Raw genomic sequence first — 15,941 nt, forward strand, 5'->3', positions numbered from 1 at the left:
ACAAAGCTGATGCTGTTAATCTCTTGTTGGTTTCAAACAGCTGAGCAGCATGAGGTTTTCTCGAAGCACATTTGCGTTGGTGACCTTCTGTTGAAGAGGGATAAGATCCCATTTGCTTCCCTTAGCAACTTCATTACCTGGTATCTACGCAGTACCACGACTGCTGTGTAGAGCTGTGACCTAGGAGACCAGCAGATGATATGTGGATAGGGAATATTGAACATGCTTCAGTTGAAGCTGTGTGTGGTGATGAAGGCTGTATGCATTGCCGTGACAACCACATAGACAACCATTCTTTGAATTTATCATTTTGTACTAGCAGTATCAAGCATGCTTTCAAAATAAGTATTGAGTAATGCTGTAATTGTCTGAAATTGGTCCATACGCAATGAGCACGATTAGTGATCAACCTGAATAGAAATTCACAGTCCAGAGAGAACACCCAGGAGACGGCAAGGCTGCCATTCATTTGTGTCTTTATTCAAGAATCTTTTATTTGGCAGACAGGTGGTCAGTCTGTGGTGTAGGTCTGTAGGGCACAAAGGAGATGTGCCATGGTCTGTTAAGGGTTTGAGCAAAGTGTACTTCTAGGAAGTAGTAAGGCATGTCAGACAAGTGAAAAACTGTAATTTGCATTAAGTAGAAACAGTTGAAAGATGCCCATAATATACCAATGGTTTCCAACCTGTGGTACGCGCACCAGTACTGGTATGTGACAGGCTTGCAACTGGTACGCACCAGCAGCTGTTCTTTATGACGATATGCTTGTAAATACTGTTGTGTAAAAATGTTGCTTAATGAACAGTTAAATTTAAAAAATGTAAACAACGAAAAATAAAAATACACTTAAGGTTTGTGTGTTGCACACATGCCGTTAACAAAATGCCCTAGAAACTTAATTTAATAAAGGGCTGTAGTGCAGCAAAAAGCTCAACAATTTAACAAAAAAGGAAATTAAAAGGTTACCATACCAAGCTGAAAACAGTTTTATTTGTGAACTCCAATAAACCAATGTTATCTTTTGCCAGTCAAATCCTAAAGTGCCTAAAGAAAGTTTTAAGCCAGCGTCTGTTGCATCTGCATCCCAGATATAATTTGGTTTCATTGTTTACCGTCAGGAGTTTAAGGATGATTTAATTGCACAGCAGATTCCCTAGTTAGATGATGAGCTGGTAATATCTCTTCAGCAACAGAAGCAGGCGTTACCATAATGAAAAACAGTAATGTAGCGTGAGTTGTGAACTAAAGCAGGGTCGGCTGTTGCAGGGAAAACACAGTTTTAAGAAATGTGAAAGCAGGACGCACAGAAATCCTTGGATCTGTAATTAGCAAGTGTACTGCTGTGATAAACTAATTAAGGGAATTAACAAATTCAGCTTACTTGATTGTGGTAAAAAACGGCATTCACGAAGTTTAGCGCTCATATTGTGCTTATGAAAATATCTAAAATATGACAATGTGCTTGCTGTGGTGTATTTAATATTGTAAATATAGCAGAATGAACTTGCAATTTGAACTTGTTTTTACTGAAAAATAAACGGTAACATGTAAAAGCTGTCTGTGTTACATGCTGTCAGATCAGGACTTCACTAACACTGAGCATGGGAGCTGCAGCAGTCTTGAATTAGGCTGAACCAGTACGACTCCCAGCTTCCCTGACACAAGGCGGCAGAGCATCCCTGTTTATTTTTATTCACTGTAGAAATAACCAGCAGCCCCACTTCCTGTGATGTAAGAGTGTGGTTAGGAGTATACAGGGTCAATGATTCCTCTAAGTATCTGGGTGCTAATCCATTCATGTTCTAAACTGTACTGTTCATTGTGCCAGCAAGACTACAAAATCTTTCTTCAGGGCATCTTTATTTGAATGTAGTAGGGTTTCTTCCTGCATTATCAAAGTGTAATGGTGCAGACTGCTATTACACACATACTGAGACACAACTAAATGTGTTTTAATTTTTTTTCCTAATCCATGATATTTATTCTAGTCCTTTTTTTTATGTCTGTTAGGTGTGTCATCTGTAGCTATTTATGCTATTAATGTACTTTAATTGTTTCATTGAAAGTATTGAATTGCCTATAGAAACGCTAACTAAGTTTAAGCCCTTGACTTGCCAAATCCTTCATTACAAAATGCCATATTATCATTTCAATAGGAATTATGGTTGGATGGCTTATTATGGTAATAAATCTTCATAAGCAGACGTTTCACTGGGCATGCAGTAGGTAATCCATACGTCTTTTTCATGGCTGTCTAGACAATTTAATTACTTTTGGGCTGTCGTACTGCAAATTGGCCATTTGATTTCATGACTCTGCAATTCAATACAGTGTTAATGGTGTCACATTTGTATTGAACAGTGTGTCACAAGCTGTTTTTCTTTAGTAGTGTACCATTGGTAAGCTTCATCTGCTAAGTTGAGACACTGTGTATAACCGCTCGTAATTTGCCCAGTTGCAGTATGAGCTATTCCAAACTTTTCAAAACCATATTTTGGTGTGTCTACAGTACGCCTGGGGACATAATTTTAAAGTCTTACTAAATGCTTGAATCATGAAAAAGAATATTATTTAATGTGTTGATTTGATATGTGAATATACAATACGACAGTGTTCCTTCACATGTGATTTTTGCTTACGTGTTCATGAGACTGTACCAATGATAAACCTCTCAATCCTGAAGCAGTGTTTGTACTGGATTGTAATCAGTTTTATCATGTAGTTATATAAAAATTGCTTTCCGGCTGGTAATGTAATGCTAAAACACAGGGACCAGTCAGGAAAGAGTCCTGTAGTGAAGTGCTAGCAAGGAGGGATGAGACTTTACTGGGTGAACATTTTTATACAGAAATGTTTAAGCATTTATTTCTTCAAAACCGCAGTGCAGTTACTTTTAATGACCGGTACAGTATAACATGATCCAGAAAGCGTTTCTGCAGTATATCTCATACTGTATTGTATTCTGCATTCAAACATTTTAGGATTAGACTTGTTTAAACTTTCTAACATGGTGAGAATCTTTGTAACCAATCAGAAAAGCCATCACCAGAAGCTGTCCAACATTAAACTCATTAAGTAAAATTGCCGTAAGAGTAAAGCATCAGCTCCCTTAAATGGATCTGGTCCGTGTGCTAGCAACCAATGACATTTGTTCTACAGAAGACGCTAGTGTGCAGTCAACTAACACCGTTTTCAGAGGAAGATAAAATACTTAATCTGTTTATCATTAAATACAGAATTATACACCTAATATTGCTTGTTTAAATTTGCCTTTGTGAATTTAAGCAGTGGTGTGCCATGACTTCTTTAGCAAGGCATGCAACAACTTTTTACATGGCATAAAAACATTTAACGTGCACTGGGAATATAAAAGACATGTGCTTACCTTAATTTTCTATTGAAATCGAATTTCCATTCGTCTGTTTTTTTTAAATTTTTTTCAGAAACTCCTCCGTGACTAAACTGTAGAAATCCAGTCACGATTCTGATGGACTTTTTCATTGTGTTGCTCGTTTAACTGCAGGTCAATGCGAGCTTGTCCAAATATGCGTACCTGTATACACACTGTTAGGTGTTGCTGGCTAGTTTTCATGACATGTGCAGGCATTGTGTAAATGATTTAAATCGTGGTATCCAGCCTTATTCCACACACAGCTCGTTAATGAAAAGTAGACTCGGCCAGCAGAATCGCTTGTTTGTCTCCCCACGTCCACTGATCCACTTTCACTTGTACACGCTTCACTGAAATACCCTTTCAACTCTTTCCCTGCTTTTTTGTGCATGCTCTCTAACTTCAATTTCAGTGATCCGTTTCTTATGATTTCTTCTTTAGTCGCATAATCTCCTGCACTAAATGGGTTTGACAGCAATTTTTTGTACTAAATTATAAATTTCACTCGCTGCTTCAATCAAATCGTATTCTCTAGTTTCGCAAAATAACTGTTTTTTCCTGCCTTCTGTTTCTGCTCGTGACCTGAGCCCCACAAGGTGGCAGCTGTGAGTTGGCCTCCTCGCTCTGTTCCATCAGGACGATTCATTTCTTCAATTGCATGCCTTCATTGTGTTTTTCAATAGACGGCCAGAATGGAGCTCTGCCACACAGCGTTGCTTTGCCCGGGCAACGAGATACAACTTGGGGCACTGCATGCGTTGACATGCCGGACACGGATGATATGATTCTTCTTGTATATATAATAATAGTATACTAATTATATTGTTTAGTTTTTTTTGTGTGAGCTATAGGGCATGCAGTGTTGCATACATAGACGACGGCACTCCACTGAATTTAAGTAGCTATATTTATGCATATTTGTTTTTGTTTCCACACAGGGTAAACCATATGCATTTGACAGAGTGTTCCAGTCAAATACTTCACAAGAACAAGTGTACAATTTATGTGCACAGAAAATTGTCAAAGGTAAGTCATATTAACATTAAGTTGTATTATTGACAGTTTTTAAATACTGGTTGGCTAGGGATAAAATCTCTTGCTGCTGGGGTGGAGAAATCCTTCAAGGGAGGTCTTTATTCTAACCATGTCTTACTAAATAAGCAATCATTTGTGTTCATTGACAAGGGGAGCCCTTTGATTAGTGATCCATGCCTTTTAGAAGTTGATGGCAAAAGCAGACTATAGACACCATCCATAGAAACACGAACAGTAAAGTTTCTCTTGAGCTTTCTGTGTTACCTTCTGAAGATAACTTTGTGCTCCCTACAGGATTGTGTTAATGCATGGTGGTGCTTTTTGTTTGTAACAGATGTGCTGGAGGGGTACAACGGTACAATATTTGCTTATGGGCAGACGTCTTCTGGTAAAACACATACCATGGAGGTAACATACACTTCCTAATACCCTGTCCATGTAGCATGTGCATGCTCCATGTACTGTATAATATAGAGTAGACAACTACTATTAAACACAAACTAGGCAGTTCTGTTTTTTTTAAACCTCATTAGACTTGATGTGGACTGTGTTTTATGCATGGGATGACATTGGTAAACGGGATAACTTTAGATATGATATGGATGTGTCACTGCCAGTAACTTAAAGGCAAAGCTTCCATGGGATAGATTAAGGTGCTTGTGTTGGGTCATGTTTAAAAGCTAGCGTCGGCTACCCTATCCTAATACCAGTTTGACCTGTTTAAGCATTTCATACTTGATTACAGCTGTGTGGTTCATAGTTATGATATAATTTTATGGCTTAAATTCCCAGGAAACACAAGTAGCATGATAAGTGATGTTGAGATATGAAATGCTTTTTTTTTTTTTTTAAACGAGCTTCAGCTACTGATTTTTTTTTTTTTTTAAGTTAAGTGCTATTTAACCTTTATGCCCTGCAAATAATATTGAATAACAAAATAAGATACTGGTTTGAATGGCCAAGGAATATGTACAGTGCCATGAAAAAGTATTTGCCCCCTGTCTGATTTTCTGCATTTTTGCACATTTTTCACATTGTATTTGGTCAGATTTTTTTGTGGGTTGTAGTAGTATATAGAGCGAGTCTGAGAGAAAATGACACCAAAGTTTGGTACTTTTTTGATTTGTTTGGTATGCAAGGTAATCAAACATGCAATCTAAAGGTGTGAAAAAGTTATCGCCCCCCCCCCCCCCCCCCTAGTTAACTCAACCCAATTAAAGGGATAATTAAGGTCAGCTGTTTGAGTACTTTGGTTAACAACCAGGCCTGATTTGGGCCAGCCCTGCCCAATATAAATCTGATTAACTTTGGCCCTTACCATCAGAGTGAAGTTGTCAGCACACAGGTTCTAGAGGCACATCATGCCACGAACAAAAGAAATTCCTGAAGACCTCTGGAAAAAAGTTGTTGCTGCCTATCAGTCTGGAAAGGGTTACAAAGCCATTTGTAAAGCTCTGGGGCTCCAGCGAACCACAGTCAGAGGCATATTGTCCAAAAGGAGAAAGTTTGGGACAGTAGTGAATCTTCCCAGGAGTGGCCGTCCTGCCAAAATCTCTCCAAGAGCAAGGCGTAAAATCATCCAGGAAGTCACAAAGAACCCTAGAACAACATCCAGGGATCTGCAGGCCTCTCTCGCCTCGGCTAAGGTCAGTGTTCATGACTCCACCATCAGATAGACACTGGGCAAAAATGGGATTCATGGGAGTAGCAAGGCAGAAACCATTGCTTACTAAGAACATGAATGCTCGTCTCACGTTTGCCAAAAATTACCTGGATGATTCTCAAGAGATCAGGAAATATGTTCTATGGACAGATGAGTCAAAAGTGGAACTTTTTGGCCGACATGGGCCCCGTTATGTCTGGCGAAAACCAAACACTGCATTCCACAGTAAGAACCTCGGTAAGAAAGGTCAATCATGGTGGTGGTAGTGTCATGGTTTGGGGATGCTTTGCTGCATCAGGACCTGGATGCCTTGCCATCATTTGAAGGAACCATGAATTCTGCTCTGTATCAGAGAATTCTACAGGAGAATGTCAGGCCATCCGTCCGTGAGCTGAAGTGCAGCTGGGTCATGCAGCAAGACAGTGATCCGAAACACACAAGCAAGTCTACATCAGAATGGTTGAAGAACAAGAAATTTAAAGTTCTGGAATGGCCTAGTCAAAGTCCAGACCTAAACCCCACTGAGATGTTGTGGCAGGACCTGAAACGAGCAGTTCATGCTCAAAAAACGACAAATGTCACTGAGTTGAAGCAGTTCTGCATGGAGGTGTGGGCCAAAATTCCTCCACGGCGCTGTGAGAGACTACAAGAATCAATAACTACAAGAAACGCTTGGTTGCAGTTATTGCTGCTAAAGGTGGCGTAACCAGTTATTGAGTCTAAGGGGGCGATTTACTTTTTCACACGGGGGCATTGGGTGTTGCATAACTTTCTTTAATAAATAAATTAAATATGTATCAATTTTTTGTGTTATTTGTTCACTCAGGGTAACTTTTATGTAATATATTAGGTTTTGGTTGAAGATCTGATGACATTCAGTGTCAAAAATATGCAAAAATGCTGAAAATCAGACAGGGGGCAAATACTTTCACGGCACTGTATACCACTATGTACTTTACCTTTCACATCGTTTCTGTTTCATTTCAGGGGATCCTCCATGATTCAGATGGAATGGGTATTATCCCAAGAATAGTACAAGACATTTTTAATTATATTTATTCCATGGATGAAAACTTGGAGTTTCATATTAAGGTAAGTTTGTTTTGTTGAAAGGGTGTTTTTTTTGTTTTGTTTTTTGCTAAACTGTTCTGAGTTTCATACATCTGTTTAGGAAGTCATTTGAACCCTTCAATTTGGTCTCTTTCACAAACCAGAAAGGACCATGCATTTAAAGTATTGAGGAATGGGAATAAGACTCCTGTTACATCACAGTTGAATTACTCCCACCATAGGGCAGTAAAGCACACCTAGTTTAGGGTCACAGTAAAACCTGGAAGCTCTGAAACTTTTTTTTACAATGGTAGTCTAATACCCATCACTGAATCAATGTCATTTGAGTTTAATGGATTTTTTGTCGTTAATTCATTGGTGGACAGTGTGGTAGCTTTATGAAGTTAATTGTTCATCCACATACTGGCGAACACTTCAAAGCAGATTGCTTCATAATAAACAGGCTGTTGTATGTGATAAGAAAATAGTGGTAAAAACGGCAGTGCCTTTGTTGTGATTTGGAAGCGCAGCTTTCCAAGCAAGACGGAAAATGTTTGTGCTGTGTGACGCTGCGAGAGACACGGTGGTTTCCTTGGATACTGTATAAATGCACGTTAACTGATTGATTTTGTTTTTTGCAGGTTTCATATTTTGAAATTTATATGGACAAGATTAGGGACCTTTTGGATGGTGAGTTTGAGAAATAAAAACTTCTACTGCATAAGGAGTGTGTGTAGGAAAAGGGTGGTGGTGCTATTAATAAAATCAGTAGACTGCGCAAAACGAATCCTTTTCTCTTGAACTTTCATCAGTGATGCTTTGTTTTCTGCTTCTCTTGTTCTGTGCAAACCCAAGGACAGTGTGTTTTGGGATCCCAGTTTTTTGTTTTCTTTCCTGTGTGAAAGCCATGTTTAATCTTGCCACCCATAAATTCCCTGCAGATCAGCATGTTTTGGAGCTGCCCTCATTTCTACTTTTAAGCATCCTCTCTCACTGTTGACCTATTTTGATTCTGTTTTTTCTTCCTCACATTTATATGAAGTTGAATTGCTAATAAAGTGGTATGTGTTTTGTTCGAATTGTAACAAACAATTACAGTTAATGAAGGTATGCTAACTATCCTCCTGAGAGATTGATACGGGATATCTTGGAGGAAATGCCTGAATTCATTTGTAATAAGTTTACTTTCCTACATTCCTTGGCAGAATTTATTGAAGGTTTTGGAATCTAGGTCATGTCTAGAATTTTTTTTTTTTTAACGGTACATTTATTGGCTGACTAACTTAAGCTGACAGAGTGTAACTATAATCCGTAGTTTTCTACTAAAAGCCTCAACTCAATTCAACATATGATAATTTAACCTTGACTATTTGCTATCGAAACTATTTAATTTACATTTCTTATGGCCATTCCTACATTTTTCATTGCAAAACATTAGTTTGCCTTGCTGGTGTTTTTTTTTTTTTTTTTTTTAAACTTACCAATGATTGTCACAAACCTTACTGATTTTAATCATATTTAACATTGATATGAAAAAAGCTAATCCTGTAGTTGTAAAACAAGGGGTCGAAATATGTACAGATCAAATCCAAATGTATCTTGTTTGTTTCAGTTTCAAAGACTAACTTGGCTGTCCACGAAGACAAGAACAGAGTTCCGTATGTCAAGGTGGGAGCAGTGTCTTTTAGCGTGTGTGTGTGTTATGAATGACTAACGGGGTGTTTGTTACGTGTCTGGGTATCCGCTGATAGACAGGAGAGACGCAGAGGTTGATGCTGAAATGCCGCTCAGGCGACCAGGTTTTATTACAATATTTACAATTCAGGTCCAGTGGTATGTGGCTACCACTAGGGTACCAGCAATGGTAGTCATAGTGCTGGAGGACAAACAGTGTAATTGAAAATAATAAATACAAAAATGCAAAACAAAACAGTGGGTAAAACAGCGATAAAACAAAAGCTGGCCAAACACCAGCCAAGCGTTGCTCTCACTATAAGGGAGGTCCCACTCCATGAACCTTCTCCCTAACACTCTATACTTGGGAGGGATTCAAATCCCCTACATGAATCCCTATTTCTAAGCACACGGGTCCCGGTTAACACACACTGTGATCACGAGTGGTTGCTTTGTTTGCTCACCCTGGTTCCCAGACAATTCACTTCCAGCTTGCTAACAAAGAACAACAAACTGAGAAACAAGAACAAAGGACTGGCTTTTCAGCTCTTTTTTAAAAGTATGTGGCCAGGCTGAATTGATAATCAGTTAGTCATTGGTCAATCAACTGGCCAGTTCTTAGACAGGGAGGGACTTCTAACCTTCTGCCCTGCCATATCTAGCACAAACTTCATTTTACAATCAAACAAAACAACACCAAACCGACTATTTACAGGTGTAGGGCCCCAGCCTTACCACAATGACAATGACAGTGTCTTAAATCAACTGGCCTATTAGGAATTGTATTTGTCTAAAGGTCTGTTTTGCTTGTAAGCTGAGCGTGTGTATTTTTCTGTAGGGATGCACTGAACGGTTTGTCTGTAGCCCAGATGAGGTTATGGATACCATTGATGAAGGAAAATCTAACAGGCATGTAGCAGTAACAAGTAAGTGTCTTTTGGTAACTTGCAGTTGCAATATTATACAATCCTGGTTTCATTGTGGGTTTCTTGAAGACAGTCTGAAGCATGGATTAATTGTGGGTAAAATCTTTTACATCTTTTTATACCAAGATATTTAGTGATCAAAGGGATGTTACAGCCCCAGATGTATTTTGTTCTACATTCCTAAAAGATGGATACCATTGCACTGGTGAGATGGATTGATCATTTCAAAATTTGCCTCTATTTTAAAGAGGAAATGATTAGCTATTCGGGGCTACCAAGAAATTTAGTAAGAGTGAGGATATAAGGGTCTGTAAATGTCCAACCTCCAGTCATTCTGTTTCAAGGCTTGTGACTCCATAATTTTGACTGCCAGTGTACATAATTAAAAGCAAGTCTAATAATAAAGTCCACACGAGGTAGTTCCAGTAATAATGACTAGAATAAAGAAAATGTAATATATAAAAACAGATCCCCCTAAATCACTTTCTTTTTTTTTCCCCCACCCCCACTCAGATATGAATGAGCACAGCTCCAGAAGTCACAGTATCTTCCTTATTAACGTGAAACAAGAAAACACTCAGACGGAGCAGAAGCTAAGTGGAAAACTGTACCTGGTTGATTTGGCGGGTAGTGAAAAGGTAACCATTCCATTTGTTTTTTATTAACTAGGGGTGTGACAATTTATTCTGTATCGATGAATCATGATCTGTTCTTTACATGATATTGCACCCTGATACAAGACCAAAAGCACAAGATACACTCTGACTCGTTTTAAATTGTGTTTTTCAAGGTAGTTCGTCATTAATTGGTCATTTGATCTTATGGATCATACCAGTAGCCCATAAGGACAGTCACATGTATCGTGATAGATACCACATCGTGACCTGCATATCGTGAAGTATCATATTGTAACATTAGTGTATTTTTACCACCTATTAACAGCCACCTGAGGAATGAGCATTTTGTGATGTCATGCTATATCTTCACCCCAATAGTTAACGGACAAGATGCCAGTGTAGAATTCTGAGGGGGACCTTAAGATAAGGAGTTGCTGGTAAATCTACACAATTTGAACTGGAAACTAAAAGGGTTGATATCTTTTAAATGTTTATAAAAAAATAAAACAATTGCATTGGGCTGTTCAGTAACAATGAAGCCTGTAATATTCTGACATATTGTAATCTAAAGTATGCTGTTGGGTCTGTAATTGGTCACTTGTGTAATGTAACAAGTGTCTGTTTGTGAGTAGGTCAGTAAAACTGGAGCAGAAGGAGCAGTGCTAGACGAAGCAAAAAACATCAACAAGTCTTTGTCGTCGCTTGGAAATGTCATCTCTGCCCTCGCAGAAGGCACTGTAAGTATTTCTTAAGCGTATTACCCACGGGCAACACATGTACAATCTGAAATAGTATTACAGGACATGTTGCTTCCAGTATAGAATGCAGACTCTTGATGAACTCTGGTATTGGTTTGTATTGGGCCTCTCTCTATTACAAGCGAAGATGTAAAATGCACACTATATAGTGATGGAATACATGTTTAAAAGCTGATGCTGCCCCTTTTTAATTCAGGCTTCTTTTTAAATTGCGTTGGGTAACTAGTTTTGTTAACTTGTGTTTTCTTTACTAATCCATAACATTGTGTTTCCTTAAGACATATATTCCATACAGAGACAGTAAAATGACAAGAATTCTTCAGGATTCTCTTGGGGGTAACTGCAGAACCACCATTGTAATCTGCTGCTCGCCATCCTCGTACAATGAACCTGAAACCAAGTCTACACTCATGTTTGGTCAAAGGTACGTGAAGAACTGCATATTAAAGTAATAACAGTAAACCAATTGTCTGCTTATGGACACTGGCATTGAGGGTTGTAATGATTTTTAGGGGAAACCATGGACCATTTTTATATAAACTATATACTTTGGGTCACTAAACAAAACACACCTTTATTTCTCATTCATTCTATCAGCAAATTAAGTCGTTCTTCACTAAAATACATACATTATAAAAAAGATAGTATTTCACATAGTAAAAAGTGTATAGTTCAACAGCTGTCTAGTTAAAATTTGTTTTTTTTGTAATTGTGTTCTGAATCACAGTAAGGATTTTGCTGATGTTATCTCCTCCTGTTATTCCTAAAGAGCCAAAACCATTAAGAACACGGTATGTGTTAATGTGGAGCTCACAGCAGAGCAGTGGAAGAAGAAGTATGAAAGAGAAAAGGAAAAGAACAAGACGTTGCGCAACACCATAACGTGGCTTGAGAATGAACTGAACAGGTGGCGCAATGGTGAGTTTACATTAAAAAAGATCATTTGCAATTGGGACCCTCTCTCCGAGCACACGCTGTAATTTTGGATATTTCGCTATGGATAATAGTAAGGCATTATTTCAATATAGAATTAAGGTGCACATCCCTGAAAACCCTTAATTCTTTGAACTGGTGTAGATTGATTACACAGAGAAGACTTTTTGATCAGACTGCAGTGTATTGGGATATAATCATCATCACGAATCTTAGGATTGCCATTGATCTGATATTGATTTGGCAGTGTAACGATCTCCTAGAATGGCTCTACTATTAAAGTAGAAACGCTCATTAGTGCCTGTCTTTTCCTCATTGTTTATTTTTAAGCAGAACTTTAACATTCTCTTTTTTACATGCAACCTTAACAAAATCAAGTCTGTATTCTTGTTTACTTTTCTTGCGTGTTTCAATTGTCAGGTGAAAGCGTGCCTGTGGATGAGCAGTTTGATAAGGAGAAAGCCAATGCTGAAGTTCTTGCCCTGGATAATGTCGCCAACAACGAAAAACCTGCTCCCACTCCAGGGGTCCCAGGAGTGAAGCTGTCTGATGCAGAGAGGGAGAAGTGCGACGCAGAGATAGCGAAACTTTACAAGCAACTTGACGACAAGGTAGACTATCCTGCCTGCATAAAGACCTTCGTACAAGATTCATACCCTTTTAACGCCATGCCCTTTTTAATTGTCTGCTAATTTTAAATTGCTCTGCTGATATACAAGTTGTAATAAAATGGAATTTTAGAGGATCTGCATTTGAATAGATTTATAGTTTTAGGATCCCGAGAAGGATTACATTAAAGGATTGCTATTGACACTGTTTTGACTGTTTGAGCTATCTATCTCTATCTATCATTATTATTTATTTATCTGCAGGATGATGAAATCAACCAGCAGAGCCAATTGGCAGAGAAGCTGAAACAGCAGATGCTGGACCAGGAAGAGGTGAGTTAGCTGCTTGTAAAACAAAGGAGGCTTCTGTATTAAATACAGGACTAAATGAGTGCTGACTAATTTGGTACTAGCAATATTATCACTTAGTATTTCAAGATCATTTTATACCTGAAGATATTTCAAAGATCATGATATTGATAACACATTGTTGCTGCTGCTACTTCCTGGTACATAATCACGTCATGTGGTCTTTCTGCAATTTGGACATGTGCCCTACAAGGTACAAGGAAGCAGCCATTTACCTTTGCAACATTTGGAAACCTTGACTTGATGTGAATCCCCCCCCTCCCCCCAAAAAGAAAAAATTAAAATAAATGAAGATATTGGATAGCACTCCACCTAAATAAATAAGAATAATAAAATGAAATTATTTGTGTGCAGCTTCTGGGCACTTCCCGGCGTGACCATGACAACATGCAGGCAGAGCTGAACCGGCTGCAGGCTGAGAACGAGGCCTCTAAAGAGGAGGTGAAGGAGGTGCTGCAGGCCTTGGAGGAGCTGGCTGTCAACTACGACCAGAAATCCCAGGAGGTGGAGGACAAGACCAAAGAGTTTGAGATGCTGAGCGACGAGCTCAACCACAAATCGGTGAGGACAGCAGGGGAACCAATCTATAAAAAACAAATCAATACAAAATAAGAATAGTGTTAAAGTGCAATAGTTCTGCACTTTAACAGACGTATCCCTGATTTTTAGCCTGGTCAGGTTGTAAGTAACCAATGTTTATAGAGCCCATTCTGTGCATTTTGTTAGGAGTTGTCCCTGGGTTAGAACAAGGTATTTAATAGGGATGACATAGGGTACTCGGGTACCTGGGTTACCCGGTTCTCGATATTACCCGAATCCACTTTCAGGATTGGGTTCCTCTTTGAATCCCATTTTATTAAAATCGAACGTCTCAGTTTTCCACGCGACCTGCTGTAGCGGAGCCACTCGACTTGACCGGCTAGACCAGTGGTTTTCAACCTGTGGTACGCGTACCTTTACTGCTATGCGACAGGCTTGCCACTGGTGCGATCCGACAGTTCTTTATGACTATGTGATTCCTCAAAACACAATGCTCTGTCAATCGCATCATCGTGTATCAATCTGTTTGTACCACTGAAGCACAGAGAAATAAGAAATTATAATGCAGAGCTCCAGACTGCGATTAAAATGGTTAGAAATGCAAGAACAACAAAAAAACAACAACATTTTGACAACTTTTTCAGGGGTTAGGTACAAATGCTGCATCTCCCTTTTAAAAGCAAGTGTCCATTTAAGCATTCAAATTTCTTTCAGCCAAACTATATTTAAATGGCTTACCAAACGAAATTCATCATTTTATGACACCCGCTCATTTATATTCTTCATCAAAATCTCTTTATTGATTTTTAAAAAAAGGACATAGTTGTAAAACAAACGCGTTTCGATGCTAACGTGTCTTCATTAGGTATATCAACACCAGCAGAATGCATTAACCCCAGTTTCTTGCAACAGTTGTGATGGTGACCAAACGTGTGAGTACTGTTGTGTAAAAAAAGTAGCTTAAAATGAAGAGTTTTTTAGGAAATGTAGAACAAGAACAGCAACAAATAAAAATACACTTAAGGTTTGTGTCTTGCACACGTGCCATTAACAAAATGCCCTGAAAACTTAATGAAGGGCTGTAATGCAGGAAAAAGAGCAAGAATTAAACAAACAAGGACATGAAAAGGTTACCGTACCAAGCTGAAAAAAGTTGTCTTTGTGAACTCCAATAAACCAATGTTATCTTTCGCCAGTCAAATTCCAGTAGATTTTGTTACATTGTTTACCGTCAGGAGTTTAAGTGATTTAATTGCACAAGATTCCATGGTTAGATGATGAGCTGATAATATCTCTTCAGCCAAAGAATCAGTTATAGTAATTTAAGAGCAACGTTACCATTATGTAAAACAGTATGTAACGTGAGCTTTGTATTGAAGCAGGGTCAGCTGGTGAACAAAGTTTATTTCTCAAACTGACCATTTGAAAAATGTGAATGCAGAGCACACAGAAATGCGTGCGGTCAGCTGGCTTGCATTCCCTTCCCTTCTCCCCTGTTCTGGCCATGACGTACAATGACCTTCAAACTTGATTATTTAGACCTACAGCCGCAAACACACGTGCATTGGTTCGTAATGCTTTTAGGGGCAAAAACGGTGTAAATAACCCTTTCCAGGAATTGGGTAACCCGGTTCCTAGAAGGTCTAGAACCGACTCTAAATTCTTCTACCCGATGTCATGCTTAGTATTTAATGTTCTTTATAGCTCTAGTTTGTCTAACGACCTGTCTTAATTTTCTTTTGTAGACTGTCCTGGCCTCCATCGACTCTGAGCTTCAGAAATTGAAGATGACGACTAATCACCAAAAGAAGAGAGTCACAGAAATGATGTCATCCCTACTCAAAGACCTGGCAGAAATAGGAATTGCAGTTGGAAGCAATGATATCAAGGTTCTTTTTTCATGCTGTGATTCACTTTTGGGTTGTTTGGATTACTGCCTGATTTGTACGAAGTGTTCCTGCAGGTGTCTTAATGCGTTCTGCTTAGTGAAGTTTTCAGTAGAAGCTATGTTTGTTTTTTAATGATGTAACTGTTTTCATACAGCAACATGAAGGTAGTGGCCTGATCGATGAGGAGTTCACTGTGGCTCGCCTGTATATCAGTAAAATGAAATCGGAAGTGAAAACGATGGTGAAACGCTGCAAGCAGCTGGAGAGCACCCAGGCTGAGAGCAACAAGAAAATGGATGAAAACGAGGGCGAGCTGGCAGCCTGTCAACTCCGCATCTCCCAAGTACGTACAGACAACAAATAAACCAACTTCCACTGAAAGCAACAAAAGTGATTTATTGAATGAAGGATTAGACTGTTGTATTAAAGCATCCATCCAAGCTAAGTATTATAGAAACTAATGGAAGACTAATGTCTGTTTTGTTGAG

General features: G+C 38.8%; 1 protein-coding gene across 1 annotated transcript in view; it reads left to right on the plus strand.

Moving 5' to 3' along the window:
- The window catches only part of LOC117394460 (kinesin-1 heavy chain), a 38,809-nt gene that overhangs the window by 11,993 nt on the left and 10,875 nt on the right, over positions 1-15,941 (plus strand). Inside the window, exons 2-16 of the mRNA XM_059019540.1 lie at positions 4,330-4,417; positions 4,761-4,834; positions 7,077-7,181; positions 7,781-7,829; positions 8,752-8,807; positions 9,652-9,739; positions 10,253-10,377; positions 10,989-11,093; positions 11,393-11,538; positions 11,884-12,032; positions 12,468-12,658; positions 12,920-12,988; positions 13,379-13,585; positions 15,310-15,453; positions 15,608-15,796. Coding sequence (XP_058875523.1) covers positions 4,330-4,417; positions 4,761-4,834; positions 7,077-7,181; positions 7,781-7,829; positions 8,752-8,807; positions 9,652-9,739; positions 10,253-10,377; positions 10,989-11,093; positions 11,393-11,538; positions 11,884-12,032; positions 12,468-12,658; positions 12,920-12,988; positions 13,379-13,585; positions 15,310-15,453; positions 15,608-15,796 — 1,785 coding nt within the window. The remainder of the gene's footprint in view (positions 1-4,329; positions 4,418-4,760; positions 4,835-7,076; positions 7,182-7,780; positions 7,830-8,751; positions 8,808-9,651; positions 9,740-10,252; positions 10,378-10,988; positions 11,094-11,392; positions 11,539-11,883; positions 12,033-12,467; positions 12,659-12,919; positions 12,989-13,378; positions 13,586-15,309; positions 15,454-15,607; positions 15,797-15,941) is intronic.

This window comes from Acipenser ruthenus, chromosome 3, assembly GCF_902713425.1.
Source record: "Acipenser ruthenus chromosome 3, fAciRut3.2 maternal haplotype, whole genome shotgun sequence".
In the NCBI taxonomy this organism is placed as follows: domain Eukaryota; kingdom Metazoa; phylum Chordata; class Actinopteri; order Acipenseriformes; family Acipenseridae; genus Acipenser; species Acipenser ruthenus.